The sequence below is a fragment of the Triticum dicoccoides genome, chromosome 5A (assembly GCF_002162155.2).
Source record: "Triticum dicoccoides isolate Atlit2015 ecotype Zavitan chromosome 5A, WEW_v2.0, whole genome shotgun sequence".
NCBI lineage: Eukaryota > Viridiplantae > Streptophyta > Magnoliopsida > Poales > Poaceae > Triticum > Triticum dicoccoides.
Genome location: NC_041388.1, coordinates 651,959,310 through 651,976,219, shown reverse-complemented (window position 1 = coordinate 651,976,219; position 16,910 = coordinate 651,959,310). Strand labels below are relative to the sequence as shown.

Here is a 16,910-nt window from a genome sequence, read left to right as displayed (position 1 = left end):
CGATCACTTTGGTTGGTTTTGCGTTTGTCTAAATGTAGGGCGGCGGCCTTGATGGCGGGAGGCGCGACATTCGTGGGCGAAGTGTGTCCCATTTGGAGTTCTGGCTTCGCCGTTGTCCGTCTCACATCTCTGTTGTGGATTCTCATGGTGGAGGTCTACGTCCGCTCCAAGCGGTCTTCTCCGCACATCTGTAATTTGCTTGGTAGTCGGTGGGGTGCTGTGTCAGTGCTCAGCACCTTTGTATCTTGTCTTGGGTGCGTGTTGTGTGCGATGATGACGTGTGTTTGTATCAGTCTCCTCGAATGTAATGCACCTGTGGTTGCTTTATTATAATATAAAGCGGGCAAACCCCTTTTCGACATGTTGCTGAGCTTTGTACGGTAAATCAATAGGAGCAGTAAGAAAAAAACATCCGCTAGACCTTGTACATTAAATCAATAGGAGCGGTAAAAAATACAGAAAAAACGCGTGTGAACACAAGGAGAGCCGTCACCTAGAATGGCAAACGTGCTTAGCCTGTTTAATTATCTTTATTACCTATATATATACTGTCAAAGCTACGCCCTGTGAAGTAGTATTTTCGATCGAGAAATTATATTTCTATCAAAATTATGTGTACTATGGTTGGCATATGCCAGACAATTTATTTTCATCAAGCTATTCTGCGATGCCTCCTGATATATTGTTATGGAAAATGTGAGAGAATGTTGCCAGAAAGTCCTGGACTTGATGGACATGTGTCCAGCAAGTTCTTTGTGCTCTTGAACTACAAAAACATCTTATATTTTGGTAGAGAAGAGGTAGTAAATGACTGACAAAGATTCACATAACAATAGAATCTCTCTTTTTTTTCTGAGGGAAAGCCATCTTTATTGATTCTCAAATACAGTTTCATTACATCATCTACCAGATTACAGAAACAATAAAGTCCGGGTGATCTCCAGTCCAGACACAGCTATCAAGACTACACTCGTCATAGATCGTCGAAGCTTCTGTAGCCGAAAAGCCTCCATCATGCAGATGCAGTCTGAAACTCTGAATTGATGACCAGCTTTGTACTACTCCTAGTTGGCCATCCATCCGGCTCCAACTCTCGCCGACGGCGGGCATGCTCCTGACGTCGTCCATGGCGACGCGCACGGTTCGGGAGGGATCGTCGCGGGGGAAGTTGCCGTTGTAGATCACATCGAGGAAGCCGTCGTCGTCCGCTGCGGCGGAGACGACGCGGGCGGCGAGCCAGAGCACGAGGCAGTGCCCCGTCGGCAGGACCCCGGCGCGCGTGCGCACCTTCACCGTCATGCCCTTCTTCACCCGGATCGACGGAGAGCGCGGCCGGGCCGCTGCGGAGGGCATCTTCGCGGATAGCTCCAAGGATCGGGATGGTGGTGGCGGGGCAGTGGACTTGTTGGGAACTCCGGCGGAAACCTTAACCTTCATCTTGGACGCGGTCGGGATGAGCGCGGATCGGCGCGGCGGGGCGGTGCACCTCTTGGCAACCTGTCCCAGCGGCGCAGAGGCGGCGATCTCCTTGGCCACGGCGCCGTCTCCCATGGCCATGGCGGCAATCTGCTCCTTGGTGGCCACTGCCACTGGCGCGTGCTGCAGGATCGACGCAGGCGACGTCGCGACTCCGGCTTGCGGGCGTGACGTTGGCTTCTTGGTCGCCGGCTCGTCCGCGGACGAGTTGTGGATCGACGCGGAACTCTGCTTTGCAGGCGACTTCTTGGCGATCCCTCCTTTCGGCGCGGCGGCGAGGTTCCTGCGCCGGTGGAGCTCGCGGCGGATCGCGCAGCGCTCCGAGGAAAGGCGCTTCGCCATGAGAGCCGGCATGGCTTGGTCTTTTCCTCTTTGGTGGTGGGTGGGTGCGGAGGAGGAGTTGATCGGCGACAAGATTATACGGTGAAAAGAGGGGAGGCGCTATGCTATTTATCAAGCTAAGCTAGCACGAGGCGGTGGCGGTGGCGGGTGGGAGAGCTCGCCTCGGCGTCGGAGTGGGAAGGAAGCTTAGGAACTAAGCTGCAGGGTGACAGACAGAGACCGAATTGGCGGGGAAGACTAATTAATTATGAAATTTGGGTCCGACTGTCTGTAGATTTCGCTCATTCGCCGGATTAGCTGTGCTGCATGTAAATCTGGATCCGCCATAGTTACATCAAGTCTGCCATCACAATTCGTTCATCCACATCCACATCACCGAAATGCTTCCCGCAAAAACAAAAAAGTATGCTGCCATGGCCTTTATTTCTTCACTCATCCAAAAAAGTGATTAATACAACATATTTACACAACATGTGCCATGGAACCTGAGTATATTTTCAGCCTAATTCGTTTCTTCTTTGGTCCTTGGTAAACTTATCTTTCGACGAAGGGTGAATTTTATTGACCCAAAATGAAGCACCGAGAGGATACAAACACAATAAGCACACCCGACCTCTACATAGTTGAAATGCACGCAACCAAGAATAACACACACATACAAAAATACGTCAGGAAATAGCAAGGTTATACAAGATCAAAGCTATGCATAGGCAGAAAAAAATGATCAAACTCATGGTCGAGAAACTACAACAATGACCTTATTTGCACCGACCATGTCATGGCACCACAAGCATGACGATGTTCATCGACATCAACGCCTTCAGAAAGGGAGCGACACTCAAACGTCACCGTCACTCTATCCAACCACCGAAGACCAGATTTTAGGTTTTCACCCAAGAGTCAGTCCGAACATATCCGAGCAATAATTTCAACAAGGTAACACGCAAAAACATCGTCATTGCCAGGTATAACAGGTTGGCGCAAACTTAGGCTTTCACCCTGGAGCTCGAGACGAGGTGCTCGAGCAGCACCACATCAAAGTCATTTAAATGTTGTTGCCGCCGCTTTTCCGCTATCCCAACAGCTACATGTGATTTGACTACCGCCGCTGCATAACCATACCCTCCGCGTCAGACCGTTGTTCGTAGATTGCGTCTCACCGCTGAAGACAACCACTGAATCTGAAGGGAGGAACCATTATGAAGACCTTTCGGTGGCCACCGCAATCCGCGGTAAGGCCGCGGCCACAGGCCAAATGGTTACCACAAGGACCAACACCAACGGCGGAGCACACCAACAGCGTCTACCACCTCGCCGAAAAGAGCTTTGCCCATGCCCGTCAACCGATGGGTTGAAATGGCCGGATCTAGGGCACGAAAGGCAGATCACCATCACCGATGCACGTCCTCTCGAAGCGCGGCCACTGCTAGACAAGGAGCGCACCGGTCGCCAGAATGACGCCACGCCTCCCGACTGGAGAACTATGCCCGTCCCAATACCATGCCTTCACACAGACGCCTCGCAACCACGCCTCCGCCGAAAGCTCATGGTTGCCCCACCGACGTTGTCCTTGGGAGCCTGAGGGCTTGCCCTCTGGCTCTCTCTAGCAGCAGCGAGGAAAGTGGAGGATGGCAAGGCCGACGGCGGCCATTGGCCTGGTCGCCACCCAAGTCACTCGTGAAGAGCGGCGCGGGGGCTCCATATTTTTCGGATGGGTCCTTGGTAAACTTATGACATCTTGACCCATGCCGCGTGAGTGTTGCTTCGGGTTTTTTCACGACTATCATCTTCTAAACATTGCCATGTTTGTATGAGCACATCTTCAGAGATAAGCTTCGTTTTTTTAAAGGGAAAACCTGCTCGACACTTTATTATGAGTTAATGAAAATTACATCCTTCAAAACATGCGGTAAAAGGAAACTAGGGGGATCATCGTCCCAAGTAAACATCATGTTTGAATCAAAAGCATGTCTCGCTAAGAAATGTGCCAAACCATTTGCCTCCCTCGGACAATGCTGAAACTGAATTGAAGCAATATCATGGGCATACCGGAAGCAATCTGCTAAGATCGCAGAATATGGTGCCAAAATGTCAGCCTCGCCTCTACATGCCGAAATAATCTCCAAACAATCTGACTCTATCGTTACCTTGGAGCAACCCATTTGATTGACAGGTTGTAGACCTCGGCGAAGAGCCAACGCTTCTGCTGCAGTCGCGCTATCAGCATATGTGAACGGTTCTGCCACTCCCGCCACTGCTTCTCCTCGACAGTTCCTAATGATCGCAGCAATTGCTCCGACGCCGTTTTCAAAGAACGAGGTGTCAGTGTTCAGTTTGTATGATCTTTGGCCTGTTTTTTCCCACGTAAACTTCACAGCAATGTTGTCCCTTGGCTTAGCTGTCAAATTGCCTGTTATTGCATGAACGGCAAAAGCTGTGCTCCTTGGAGTTTTGACCATTTGCCCCTTGCATGATTCTCTCATTTCCCACCAGATATACCACGCTGCCACAGCCAGTGTTTCATGTAGTCCCAATTGGCCAAGCACCGGCGAAGAACCACGTGGTCTTCGCAGTAGTTCTTCTAGAATGACAGAACCGGAGCGATCCACTGTAAGGGCATGTTTAACAACATCATCCAAGCCAAGTGCATGCCATACTGACATCGCTCTAGGGCAGCTGAAAATCAAGTGCTTAATGTCTTCCAGACCAGACTTGCACACGGGACAAAGGGGTGAAACCTTGATATGTTTGCGAGCTAAGACTACCATACCAAGGATTAAACCATGAAGCGCCCGCCAAATAAATATCTTCACTTTACTCGGTATCTCCAGTTTCCAAACCGTTTCCCAAACCGGATTAATATAGATAAGCTTCGTTTTGTTTACTTCGTATCGATTGTATTTTAAAGATGCCACGAGTACATACCTCAACGCGGGCCATACATTAACTGTACAAGAGCGATGATCGATGAGCCCAAATTTAACAGTTTGGTCAAAATTGCAAGGTAGACAAAAAGAATAGAGCCTATATTTCACGCTCTGATCATCTCAACTCCTCTATACTAGTCCAAAGTAAAAGTAGAGGGCCAAAACTCTGCAGCTCCAGCGATCATATCTATGATCCAAATCGCGACGATAAAAGGAACCACACAACCCACAACGGAGATATGACGATGAGATACGCCTGCAGGTTGATCAAGGACTCTTATGATGGTCCACAATAAAACTGATGACACCAACCAGAGTGGATGCAAAATACTACTACTACTCACCAAGCAGAATGTGACCGGCTCACTTGCTATACCTCTGCTGTATATGTTGGATCTCATTGCATCTTGGAGATACAATTGGACCTGCAAATGTAAATGTAAATATAACGAGTGAATGTTTCCAGATCATACTGTAGCAAGTGCACAACACGAATGTCTAGCTCGTAACCTACATACAGTTCTAGAACTACAACCGATGAACTGGAGACAAAACGTATTCCAGATATATTCCTTTCAACGTCGAGTAGACAAAATTTTATCAACTATAAATTACCACTGTAAGTACAATTTCTACAGAATGAAGAGGCCTCCATTCATAACACTAAAATCATGTTAGTATCTACATTTTCAGGTGGAATGCTTGATCCTTTCTCAGGTTATCATGTTTTGTCCCTTGTAAGAAAAGGTCATGCCCTATATTATCAAAAGAACAATTACAATCCCCTTTGAGTTGACAAATACATTTCTTTTGGCTGGACATGCCGCTTCTCATTCTCGCTGGAGATGAGATTCAGGCCAGCCTGAACCTTTTGATGGACGAGACAATGCCTTGTCATCCTCCTGAACAGAAGTGATAAAAGCTCACTGATGCCAACATGCAGGAAATCCTCATGTACTGGAAAGAAGAGCCCCTGAAATGGGCAGTGATCGTCCTGTGGCAGCCGATGCATCACCGGAAGACACAACACAGAAAGAAAGGCCAAGCCCAGAGGCTAACAAGTAGGCCTCCAGTGAAGGAGGTTGAGATGGCTGGCGGCGGCCACTGCACACTATGTTTGCCAGCTAAGACCCCCTTCACACCAACGCAGAAGAAGCACAAGGAAAATATCGCCAGTGCAAGAACGGGAAACTGGTGCCATACAGAGGAATCGAAACCATGCAGCAGATCCAAAGAGGCCTGATTCAACACTACAAATCCAGCACCACCCTGGTGCCACTAGGAGAGGACGAAGAGGAGACCGGGGCAAGGGAAAGAAGGTGAGGGAGCAGTATCAGGGGGACACCAGATATGCCTCAGAGAAGTATGAAGATCTAAAGGGATCTCTTCCTATTCCTCCCTGGAACATGTCTGCTTCAACTCCATCTTCAGAGATCCAGAGGGGAGAGCAGGAAGGAGCCACTCCGGATCTCGGCACCGCTTTATTGGTTGCCTACCATGCCACCACTGGAAATAAGGAGGAGCAAGGCCACAAGCTTTATCTTCAGTCGTTTAAGTCCTTCCACAACTGATAATAAATAACCAGGGCATAATAAAGATCACAAACTATGAAACACGGCTACGATTTATGGTGAAATATCAATGCAGAACCATGCAAAACAGAAAGGATATTGTAGGTGGCTCAAGGTCTATAGAATGTGAACACAGTAGAGTAGCATAAGCTGGGCAGCTGAATGGTTCATTGCTGTTCTTTTATTGGTAGAGCACAGGCAACCAAAAGATGAAACCACTATTCTATTAGCAAAAATATGGTCATCCAAGATTTGAAATAAGAAATATAATTAGAACAGGCCGGTAAAAATTAGCTAAACATATAAAGGCAAATGTATAGAACTCAGGTAAAGAAAAGCACAAACATACAGTGGTTGCTTTTAAAGAGTAAAAAAATGGCACCTTATAGTGAATTTGTTGTGCTGATGAAATGGATATCTTGAATTGCTTATAAGGAAGAGAAATGCACGATCTTGAGATGGATCCACCCAAGAAGAAGGCATTAGGCACATCAACATCAGGAGAGCACTGGTACTGTATCGCTTTGTGGAACTTGGAAGCCTAGAAAAAAATAAACATATTTCAAAAGCAATGGCACACAACTATTTTGGAAGAAGAACTAGTTACTGCTAGCCCTGCAGTACTACTAGAGTGGTAACGGTAAGTGTTATGTAACTACGCGAGTTAAAAAAAAACTTTACGAGTGCATACCCTGATGCTCAAGGTTATCCAACAATTTGATATGTTTTATCTTAGAGGTATGTTGTCTATCTTCGATGCACACAGGTGAGCACATGAATTTTGTACGTCATGCTTATTAATATTAACAAAGCACATGGATAAATATTCAGCGAGCACATATATAGTTTCACAAAGATGACAAATTAGTCAACTAGGCACCTTATGGTAGCATCTCTTCATTACTTGTATGAAACTCTTGCAGTGTTTATAAGTATGAGAAATACAGGTCCTTGTGTGCGATACCCCCGCAAGAAACATGCCATGTAGATCAACATTCCTGACATACTGCACAATGAAACGTCAAAAAACAGCAGAGAGAAATTAGAATGGAAACGAGGTCTTTTCTATATATCAGTACATATGATACATATTCTCAGTGCATCTTTTCTTCTTTGACCTATTCAATGCTATTTACAGCATATCATGAACTATTGGACGCAATTTGTGGATTTTGGGGCAGCAGCTCCTGAAGGCGGTGTAGGCAGGTCCACTGGAAGCTGGAGCAGCGGTACTGACAATGCGTTGGGGAGTTTTGGACAGCACAATGGAGGTGGGGTGTTGTAGCAGCCGTCTTGGCTAGAATGGATTAGGTCTCCGTCCCTCCCAAGGTGGACCTGACTTCTCCCTGTGGGGTGGCGGTGCTGTTTTGGTTGTGGGGATCATTGGGCATTGTGCTCCTCCTCGAGCCTGTTGAGGCCTCAGTCACCATGGCTGTGTGGGTCATGCTAGATCTGGCCTACTCGGTGAGTGTGTCTAGTCGTGCTGAGCATGTGTAGTCGTCTCAGCTCCGCGAGGGTGTTCTTAATCATGGTGCTTGCCAGTATCCCCGGTCTTCTGTTTGTTTACTCTGGTGGTCGCAAGGCTTGGTGTCCCTTGTGGCCCTGTAGTGTTCTGTTTGGTGGTGAATCCATCGTTTGTGCTCACCGTGTTTTTTGAAACAGTTGACAACGTTCAACAAAATACATGTATTCTTTTCACAATTTACTCTTCAAAGAAATTGGTTCACACTTAAAAGTATCAAAACATTTAACAAGATTCAAGAAAATATTGCAACAAAAGCATGAAATTCAGCAAAGTAAACATAGTATACTACTACAATACATATAGATTGGAGTTGAGCTCAGCAGCTGCTGAGCACAAATGGAGGCAATAGTGTGTGATAATAATACTATTTTATACAAACTGCAGAAGTACCTTCAGAAGTATGTCCTTTCCAGACCACTTGTAGGCACCCTCAGAGAACCTCCTTTTATGAACTTTCGAAGTCATCATCTGCGTTCATTTCACTCAAGAATGAACAGTTTACAAAACATATATGGCAGGAGAAAAAACAAATCATGAATACCTTTGTCACCACAAATGCTTGTTCAAATTGCCGTATCTGGATCCATTGCTCTGTAATTATACTCTCAATCTGATTCAAAACATAACAAAAATAGAACATTGTCAAATTCACTTCCATGATTTAAACAAGTCTAGACTCTAGTACCATACATAAAAAAAGAGGTGATCGATCATGTGGATTAATGTATTTTCCATTACAATGTATATCAGTTCATCAAATAAGTCTGGAACTCATACTGTAGAAGGTAGATCAACCCAACCACACTTGTTTTTGCCCTTCAAGTAATAATCACAATCATCTAACTGACAAAGATCATTTTCACATTCCTCTCACTGCCTCTGAGCATAACTGCTCCAGGAGAATGTGAACTGTGGGAGTGGCGGTCATAGACTGCTGGTAACATTAGAAGGACAAACAGTGCATGCATTTTCCCGAGACAAATACAAAGCGACAGTACTGATTATTGAAATGGTCAAGGAAGAGGCAACAGATTGTAGCGATGCAGGGTAGGAAGGGGCCATTGTTTGCATGCACATTTTCCGCGTAAATGCCCATTATAGTTTTCAATCTCCTATTTAACAATATGAGAAGGCACACAACATGGTCTTGCAAAAACAAGTTCTGTAGTTATCCAAGTAGCCCTCTCTTCATTATAGCACATAGCATCTTCTTACAGCTACAAATTAACACTCCAGTTTGCTTAGAAAGCATTGCTCCAGAAAGTGGCAAAATATAAACTAAAAGTGGTCAACAGAAGAACATCAGTCAGGGCATACCTTTTTGACTTCCGAACTCAGGAACTCTACCCTTTTCTCAGCATCAATTGCCAGTGATTCTATGGTGTATGCAATGTTGTTTATCTTTCTGACCTCTTGCTGCAGGATTTGCGCCTGTAGAGCATACAAGCCATGAGCTGAATGAAGAATTTTCCCACATAAGTTCAGTGCAACTGCCTTCTTATATATTTTATTAGTATAAAACATTATGCTGAACATGTGTATATGATGTTGGACAGATTTTTAAAATGGAAGGCAGAACAGATGCACAAAGATTTACTGTAACAACCTTCTCCCTGTGGGAACAGACACCTCTTCTAGTTCCCATCAATTTTTAAACCCGGGCCTTTGTAGAGAGAGCGAGAGAGGTACCTCATCCTCCATTATATATATGTTGCTTCCAGAGTAAGATTCTTCATTCCTTAAAAGCTGGTTGTCAGTTTCCATTGCCTCAGTGGGTTTGTTTCCCTCCTCCAAAGTGTAGGCTTTACTCCTCGAAGTTTTTGTGTTTTCCTCCAAAATAGATTCTGGAGATACAAATATATTTTGTAAAGTACTTAATCAGTGAAAATGCACAAAGACTATTGGGTCAATTAGTAGCAAAGAGCTTCAGGTGCAAATACATTATCTTCTTTAGTACAACTTGGAGGCTCTCTCAAATATAATTAGAAAATAAAAAGTCAAAAGATGCATAATTCGTAAACCACAGTAGAGTTTTGATATGATATATCAACCTGCCAGGTTTGACTAAGAGGGTGAATGACTAAAAACTACTCCCTCTGTTCCTAAATATATGACGTTTCATATATTTATGACGTTTCATGTATTTAGGAATGGAGGGAGTAGGTTGATTTTTGTTTGCGCACCATAAATCATAATCAATTTAATTGTGAAATATTTAATAATCACCACTATAAGCTGAAAGTGAAAGAAGCATCTCTGCCTCGACCACAGGAATCGTTCAAGGTTCATGACGAAACCTACGCGCCACAAGACTTCCCAGGAACTTGAATCTGAAGCGTAAATATACAGTTTGAATACCAATGGCCAATCTACAACTAATTCAAAAATCCCTCACACACAGAACTCTGACTTCTAAATCAGATGTCAAATTTCCTTTTTCTGAATCTTGAATCCGTATTGCACATATACGACACCAGTATGGAACAATTCAGAATTTAGGAGCGCATCAGAACTTGCTTCCACATTTGAAATCTATATGAGTTCGAGTCGTGTCTCTCAAAACCGAAACTATATTCTTAAAATGTTTCAGTTGGAAAATCGCAAAACTGAGAAATTCACGAAATTCAGTGGTGCGACCATGCCAATGTCCTCCGTGTCTGTCAGGCGATTTCTTACAAACGTACGAACTACATTTCTCAAATCAGGCTCTCACGCTGGCGTACAGCGACAATGTGTGCAAGGGACAGCGCGATTTAAACTGTCCTGCTACTCTGAAATGGCCCCCAAATTGCATTAGTGACAGGGAGAGAGTGGCTCACCTAGCCGCGCGAGCTTGAGCCTGAGCTCGCTGATCTCCGACCGGAGGGCCTCGGCGTCGGGGGCGGAGCTGGATCCCGCGTCGGGCATGGCGCATGTGACGGTGAGGAGCGCCGCAACGGTCAACAGCGCCGCGGCGGAGCGGCGGGCCGGGGCGACGGGTGGGAAGGTGGGGAGGCGGAGGCCGAAGGAAAGCGAGAGGAGGCGGAGGGGGAGGAGGAGTAACGCCGCCGTGACGAGGGGGCCTGCGCCGGCGGCGGCGGCGGCGGCGGACATAGCTAGGGTTTTACTCCGGCTTTGCGCTGTGCGCTCCGGTGTCCGCGGTGGCGGCTGGTTTGACTTTCTTTAGATTGCGGACATTGACTTGTGTGCTGCTTATATATATCCTAATAAAAGAAAAAAGGAAAGGAAATGTGTTTTTTAGGCATGTACATCAGTCTAAACAGGTTCCGTCTGTAGCCCCTGTCCATGTCAGATATAGTCTCTGTAATTAGTTATTGCAGACAGCTTTTACAATGAATCGTCTATTTAGTTGTCTGTATCACTGCTAAAATCATGGAATGGTTGGACAGATTCTGAAAGGAAAAACTGCTCGATGCAGGCACCCTTTCGTACAACGGAATGATGCACGTCGCTAGGCAGCAAGTTTTGTGCGATTAGACGATCGGTAATTGTACAGACGGATAATTTCTCTCTCCTCTTTCTTTTTCCACCACGTAATCAAATGTCCTACGTGTACTTGCTTACAGACAGCTGAGTCAACCTAATTGTACATGCCCTTATCAAAATTATGTCGTTTGATCCTCCCTCCATTTCTAAATATGAAAAGATAGCTGCATCCCAGATTAATCAAAATTATGCATATGTCTTAGTGTCTTAAGTCAAAACAGTAAGTTTGACCAAATTTTAAAATCTAATGAATCTTTTTTTGTTTGTTTTGAGTTTGCTTACCACGTACACCATGTAGTGAAATCTATGAAACCTTTGATCCTTCTACTAGTGCCTCAACTCATCAATCCGCCGAGTTTTGATCGCTATACTTTAAAGACGGTCAACATTTGTGTTGTTTGGTGTGTGGCGGCATTGCCCCACTATATGTATAATGTTCTTCCCACCCTATCCTTGTCCCATCAGTGTCTTTCTCGACGGCGGGGGGCATGTAGAGTTGTGTGTCTGAGGATCTTCCAGGATATGATTGGTTTAAGTTTTCGATGGATCCTCCTGAATTTGGTCGGCTTTCCTGATCTGCAAATTTTCTACAGGCTCTTGTCGATATGTTTTCTTCAATGATTTTCTTCGGAGATCGCAGTCATCGGCGTCTCCTGGTCTACACCAATGACTTCCCGTTCATTGGTTGTAAAAGCTCTTGGATTTGAAAAGGTGTGATGTGCCAAAGCAGAGGTGAGGGGCAGCATCTAGCTATGCTCACGGCACAATGTCAGTGGATGTGGGAGGAAGAGGCAAACCAACATGTGGTTGGATGGTTAGAGGGACAGTGGTATCCCCAGCCCACCAGGGTTCAAGCCCTGGTGCTTGCATTATTCCTGGATTTATTTCAGGATTTTCGGCGATGCGCTTTCAGTGGGAGGAGACGTTCCCGTCGATGACGAGGCGCCTATGGTGACTTCGTAAATCTCAAGATGATATGCCGGCTCAGTCTCTCAGAGGTGCTCATAGGGGTAGGGTGTGCGTGTGTGCGTTCATAGGGGTGAGTGTATGCGCGTATGTATGAGCGCTTGCGTCTGAACTGTGTTCAAAAAAAGGATGTGGGAGGAAGAAGACTTCAAAACCCCCAATATTTGAATGTAATTTTATCTTTTAATATGCGTGTATTCGTAAGGACTTGTGATACTTAATTTATGGCCTTAATCCTTTTCACACAAAAAAATGTTGATCCACATAAAAGAAAGAATGAAGAATGACTTGAAACTTAGAATGAATAATTGCAGTTGGGGATTATATTAATCAACGGCCACCACTTTTTTGCATTTTCTCATGAATGTGATCTAGAGAAATGTGAAAAAGGTGTTAACATTGACAAATGCCCATAATTTCTTAAGGTTTTTTATGGGATTTTTCAAGGGTTTTCAATTGTACACATCCATAGACCAAAAGGATGTAGTTTTAAAAATAATATCAAAGTGATTTTGTTAGCCAGACAAAACAGCTACACAATATTAAAGGTTGTAAAATTTGATGGTATGCACTATGAATTACCTATGTGCTAATTATTATTTTTGAAATGAAGTTATGCGCAAAAACACACTCTACTCATTTCTAGCCGTATTTGCGTTGCTCGCGTGCATTATCTTGGACACGGCACCCACTATCGATGAGAGCGTAAAGGAGGTTAACAGGTGACATAGGTGGGTACGTATTGTGTTAAAAAAGAGGGTGTGGACCTACGGAGGCCTTGAGCCATACTTTTTGAAATATTTACATTCGATTCTTTTCTCTCCCGTTGCAAACGTATATAAAAGGACTAAAATTCAAAAGATTAGGCAAGCGCATATATATACTGCCATATGCCAGGGGATAACTAATGTCTTGAACAGCAAGGAACTAGTAATCCCTCAGATGAACGATACAGTACTTAGTACGTGTACCGGTGTACGTACGTTAAGCCTTGGCAATCTGTTGAGGCTGGATCCGGTGACGAGCACGGAGCACCCACCCCCATTGGCAATGGAACTGAGCACGGCGCCGGTGGTGGACGCGCGGTTCTGATCGCCCGACGCCACGGCGTTCACCGTGGCCAGGACGCCCGGCCGCTGGTCGCGGCGCGATTGACCGTCACGGACGCCGGCGACGCGGCGGTGATGCACGCGGAGGCGTCCGGCTTCGGCTTCCACCGCCACTCCCTCCTGCTGGACGCCGCGTCGCGCTGCCCCGTGCTCACCGTAAAGCGCAGGCCGTCCCTGTTCGCGCCCGGCCGGAGGTGGGACGCGTTCAGGGGGCACAGCACGAGCCCGACGGACCTGCTGTTCGCCGCCGTCGCGATGCCTGCGCTGTTCGGCCGGGGCGACGTCCACGTGCACCTTGGCCGCGGCGGCCCCAGCGAGAGGCACCCCGACTTCGCCGTCGTCCGACGCGGACACTATGGGCGCGAGTCCACGAGTCCACCGTGTCCCACGCTGGCGCCACCGTAGCTCGGGTTAACCGGAAGCCGGGACTTATCACGGGAACTTTTTTTTTTCAAGAATCACTTGTCACGGGAACTACTTCCGTGACTAGCGTGGAGCAAGGTCCAGCCCACCACGATCGACCCAGGAGAAGCACCAGGCCCAATACGCGCGTCCAAAGCCCAGAGTGGACCCAGTGAGCTACATAAAGTGCAGCGAGTGTGGTGTGTGAGTTATCATTGGATCACTAAACAGAACGGCATCGATGGGCGATGTACCTCTCCTCCCACCCCAGGCTCTCCTCCTCGACCCCCTTTCTTGCGGAGAAACCCTAGATACAAATTGTGCCTGTAATCTGGTGAATCGAGAGTAGATCGAGTGGAACTCCTAGATCCGTGCCATCTGGTAATCAGAGCCTACAAAATCCCCCAAAATTTTCTCTCCGCCGCGTGGATTTGGCGCCAACGCGCTATCGTAGCCTACAGCAAGTGATGAAGGATTTGGATCTTCAGAAGAAGATGGAGGAAGCGGCTGCGGAGCGCAGCAACATCGTCAAGGCCCTACTCGGGATCCAGAAGAGCCTGGATCAGATCGCTCCGGCGGTGGCGAAGATGGAGCCGGCGCTGGCCTCGCTCGAGCCGATGGTCCAAGATCTCGCGGCCTGGCGCCCGGCGTGGACACCGTCATGGGTCAGCTGCAGGCGGATCCGGGCGACATTCGCGCCCAGTTGGAGAAGATCGCGCTCCACACCAGTACTACCGACAAGGTCGACCAGTCCTCGACGTCGGCAACGGCGGGCGCGCCCTGGCTCGGGGCAGACCATAGTGGCGACAACCACGGGCCCGCTGGCCACCGCAGGACACCTCAGACTCGGGCACTGGTCGGGGGAGGGCCTCTCCTCCCCACACCGGTCCCGGACAATGGCACGTCGCGTCCACCTTCCCGTACACCCTTTCCCACTGTCCCAATTCCTCCACCTACCCTGTTTGACTTCGTTGGTAGTAGTGCTATGGTCGCGAGCGGTTCCCGCAGTCTCAACAAGCATGTGGATTGCCCGGATTTTGATGGTGAAAATTCGACGGGGTGGAAAATTAGGTGTGAGGCGTACTTTCGTGTGTGTGGGATCGACTCACAAGTGTGGGTGGATACGGCTATTGTGCACTTCACCGGAGCGGCGGCTCTGTGGTTGGAATGGTCCCAAATTCATCTTAGGAGTCCTAGCTGGGAGAGCTTCTGTGCTTCTGTGTTAGAGAAGTTTGGGCGGTCTGAGTTCCAACATCTGGTGCGCCATTTCTCTTGGCTCAAGCAAACTGGTTATGTCCTGGAGTATGCAGAACAGTTTAACGTGGCTATGCATAGCCTTCTCAATCACCATAGCTCATGGGATCCTTTATTTTTTACCACACATTTCGTAGATGGACTTACTCATGAGATTAAGGTTGCTATTATGTTACACCACCCACAAGACTTGGAAACTGCTGTGTCTCTCGCTGAATTGCAGGAGGAGGTTGTTGAGATGGTGCGACAGGAACAAGAGCTGACGACATCGTACTACGCACCCCCGTCTAGTGCAAAAGGGGGGAGATACACGGCGTGCGCACCCCCAACACTTCCTCTGGCTCCTACCACGGCATCAAGCGTGGGAAGAACCGGGAGCACTCTGCCATCTCCCACCCCCTTGGAGACGCGTCGGGGGTTGGACATCGCCAAGTCTGCTTCCTCTACAACTACGGTTGACGACAAGATCAAGGCACTGCGGGCGTTCCGGAAGGCAAAAGGCTTATGTTTCACATGTGGGGAACGATGGGGTCCCGGCCATGTGTGTGCCGCAACAGTCCAGTTGCACGTTGTGAAGGAGCTGGTGGGTATGTTGTCGCCACCAACATCACCGGATCCCTCCCCAACTCAGGTGGAGAGCTTGGAGGATGATCTGTGTCTGATGTCGGCGGCAGCTAGCAATGGTATTGAGGCCCCGCGTGCCTTCCGACTGACGGCCACGATGGGCAGCAGGTTGCTGGTGATGTTAGTAGATTCAGGCAGCTCGCACAGTTTTGTGAACTCAGAGGTGGCTCAAGAATGGGAAGGAATTCAACCAATGATCAAACCCTTGAAGGTGAAAAGTGGCAGATGGAGCAGTCACAGTCTGTGATAAGGAAATGCCTGTATGTGAATATCAAATCCAAGGGGTGCAGTTCAGATCGACCTTCAAACTGTTTCCTTTGGGCTGCTACGACATCATCCTAGGGATGGATTGGTTGGAATCTCATGGACTGATGACAGTTAATTGGACTGCTAAACACATGTTGTTCCAGCATAAAGGGGTTCCGGTGCATCTACAGGGTGTCGCTCGCGCGGAAGGTCACTGCTGCGCGATATCTTCAGCCCAACTCAACCTTCTGTAGACCAGGACATCGATCATGCATGCCTTATTAGTGGCAGAAGTGAAACCGGACGTTGAATCAGTAGCTGTACCTGAGCCAATCCAAGTGTTGTTGGCAGAGTTTCAAGATTTATTTGCTGAGCCCTCAGGACTACCACCCCAGCGAGAGTTTGACCATTCCATTGAACTGATTCCCGGTGCGCAACCGGTCATCCATCGGCCATACCACTACAACCCTGCTCAAAAGGATGAAATTGAGGCACAAGTCTTGGAAATTTTTAGACAAGGCATTATCCAGTGTAGCCGAAGCCCTTTTTCCTCTCCGGTGCTTCTGGTTCAGAAAAAGGATGGCGAGTGGAGGTTTTGCATTAATTATCGCCACCTCAATGCGATCACGGTAAAGACCAAGTATCCAATTCCGATCATTGAAGAGCTGCTGGATGAACTACATGGTTCGACCATTTTCACTAGTCTGGATTTGCGCTCCGGCTATCATCAACTTCGGATGCGTCCTGAGGGCGAGCACAAGACAACGGTCCAGACTCATCACAGGCACTTTGAGTTTAAGGTCATGCCGTATGGGGTGACTGGAGGTCCGTTCACATTTCAGTCCGGGATGCACATCGTGCTGGGACCTCTAATCCGCAAGGGTGTCTTAGTGTTTATTGACAATATTCTGGTACACATCAAAACAGTGGAAGAACATGTGCAGCTGCTACGGGAGGTGTTCCAACGTTTATCACAGTACTC

The 16,910-nt window shown here is 47.4% G+C and overlaps 1 protein-coding gene across 2 annotated transcripts; it reads right to left on the bottom strand.

Moving 5' to 3' along the window:
• Positions 1-4,644: 4,644 nt before the first annotated feature.
• LOC119303767 lies at positions 4,645-10,992 on the bottom strand. 2 transcript variants are annotated; one of them, XM_037580906.1, is made up of 9 exons: positions 10,661-10,992; positions 9,531-9,685; positions 9,159-9,272; positions 8,383-8,451; positions 8,232-8,309; positions 7,197-7,322; positions 6,699-6,857; positions 5,090-5,170; positions 4,645-5,001 (listed from the first exon to the last, which is right to left on the bottom strand). In XM_037580906.1, exons 1-9 carry the CDS (start codon positions 10,932-10,934, stop codon positions 4,933-4,935), a joined length of 1,125 nt encoding a protein of 374 aa, XP_037436803.1. In that variant the 5' UTR covers positions 10,935-10,992; the 3' UTR covers positions 4,645-4,932. The 2 variants fall into 2 exon arrangements, with proteins under 2 accessions (XP_037436803.1, XP_037436804.1); XM_037580907.1 differs by lacking the exons at positions 4,645-5,001; positions 5,090-5,170 and adding an exon at positions 5,189-6,312.
• Between the last annotated feature and the right edge of the window lie 5,918 nt (positions 10,993-16,910).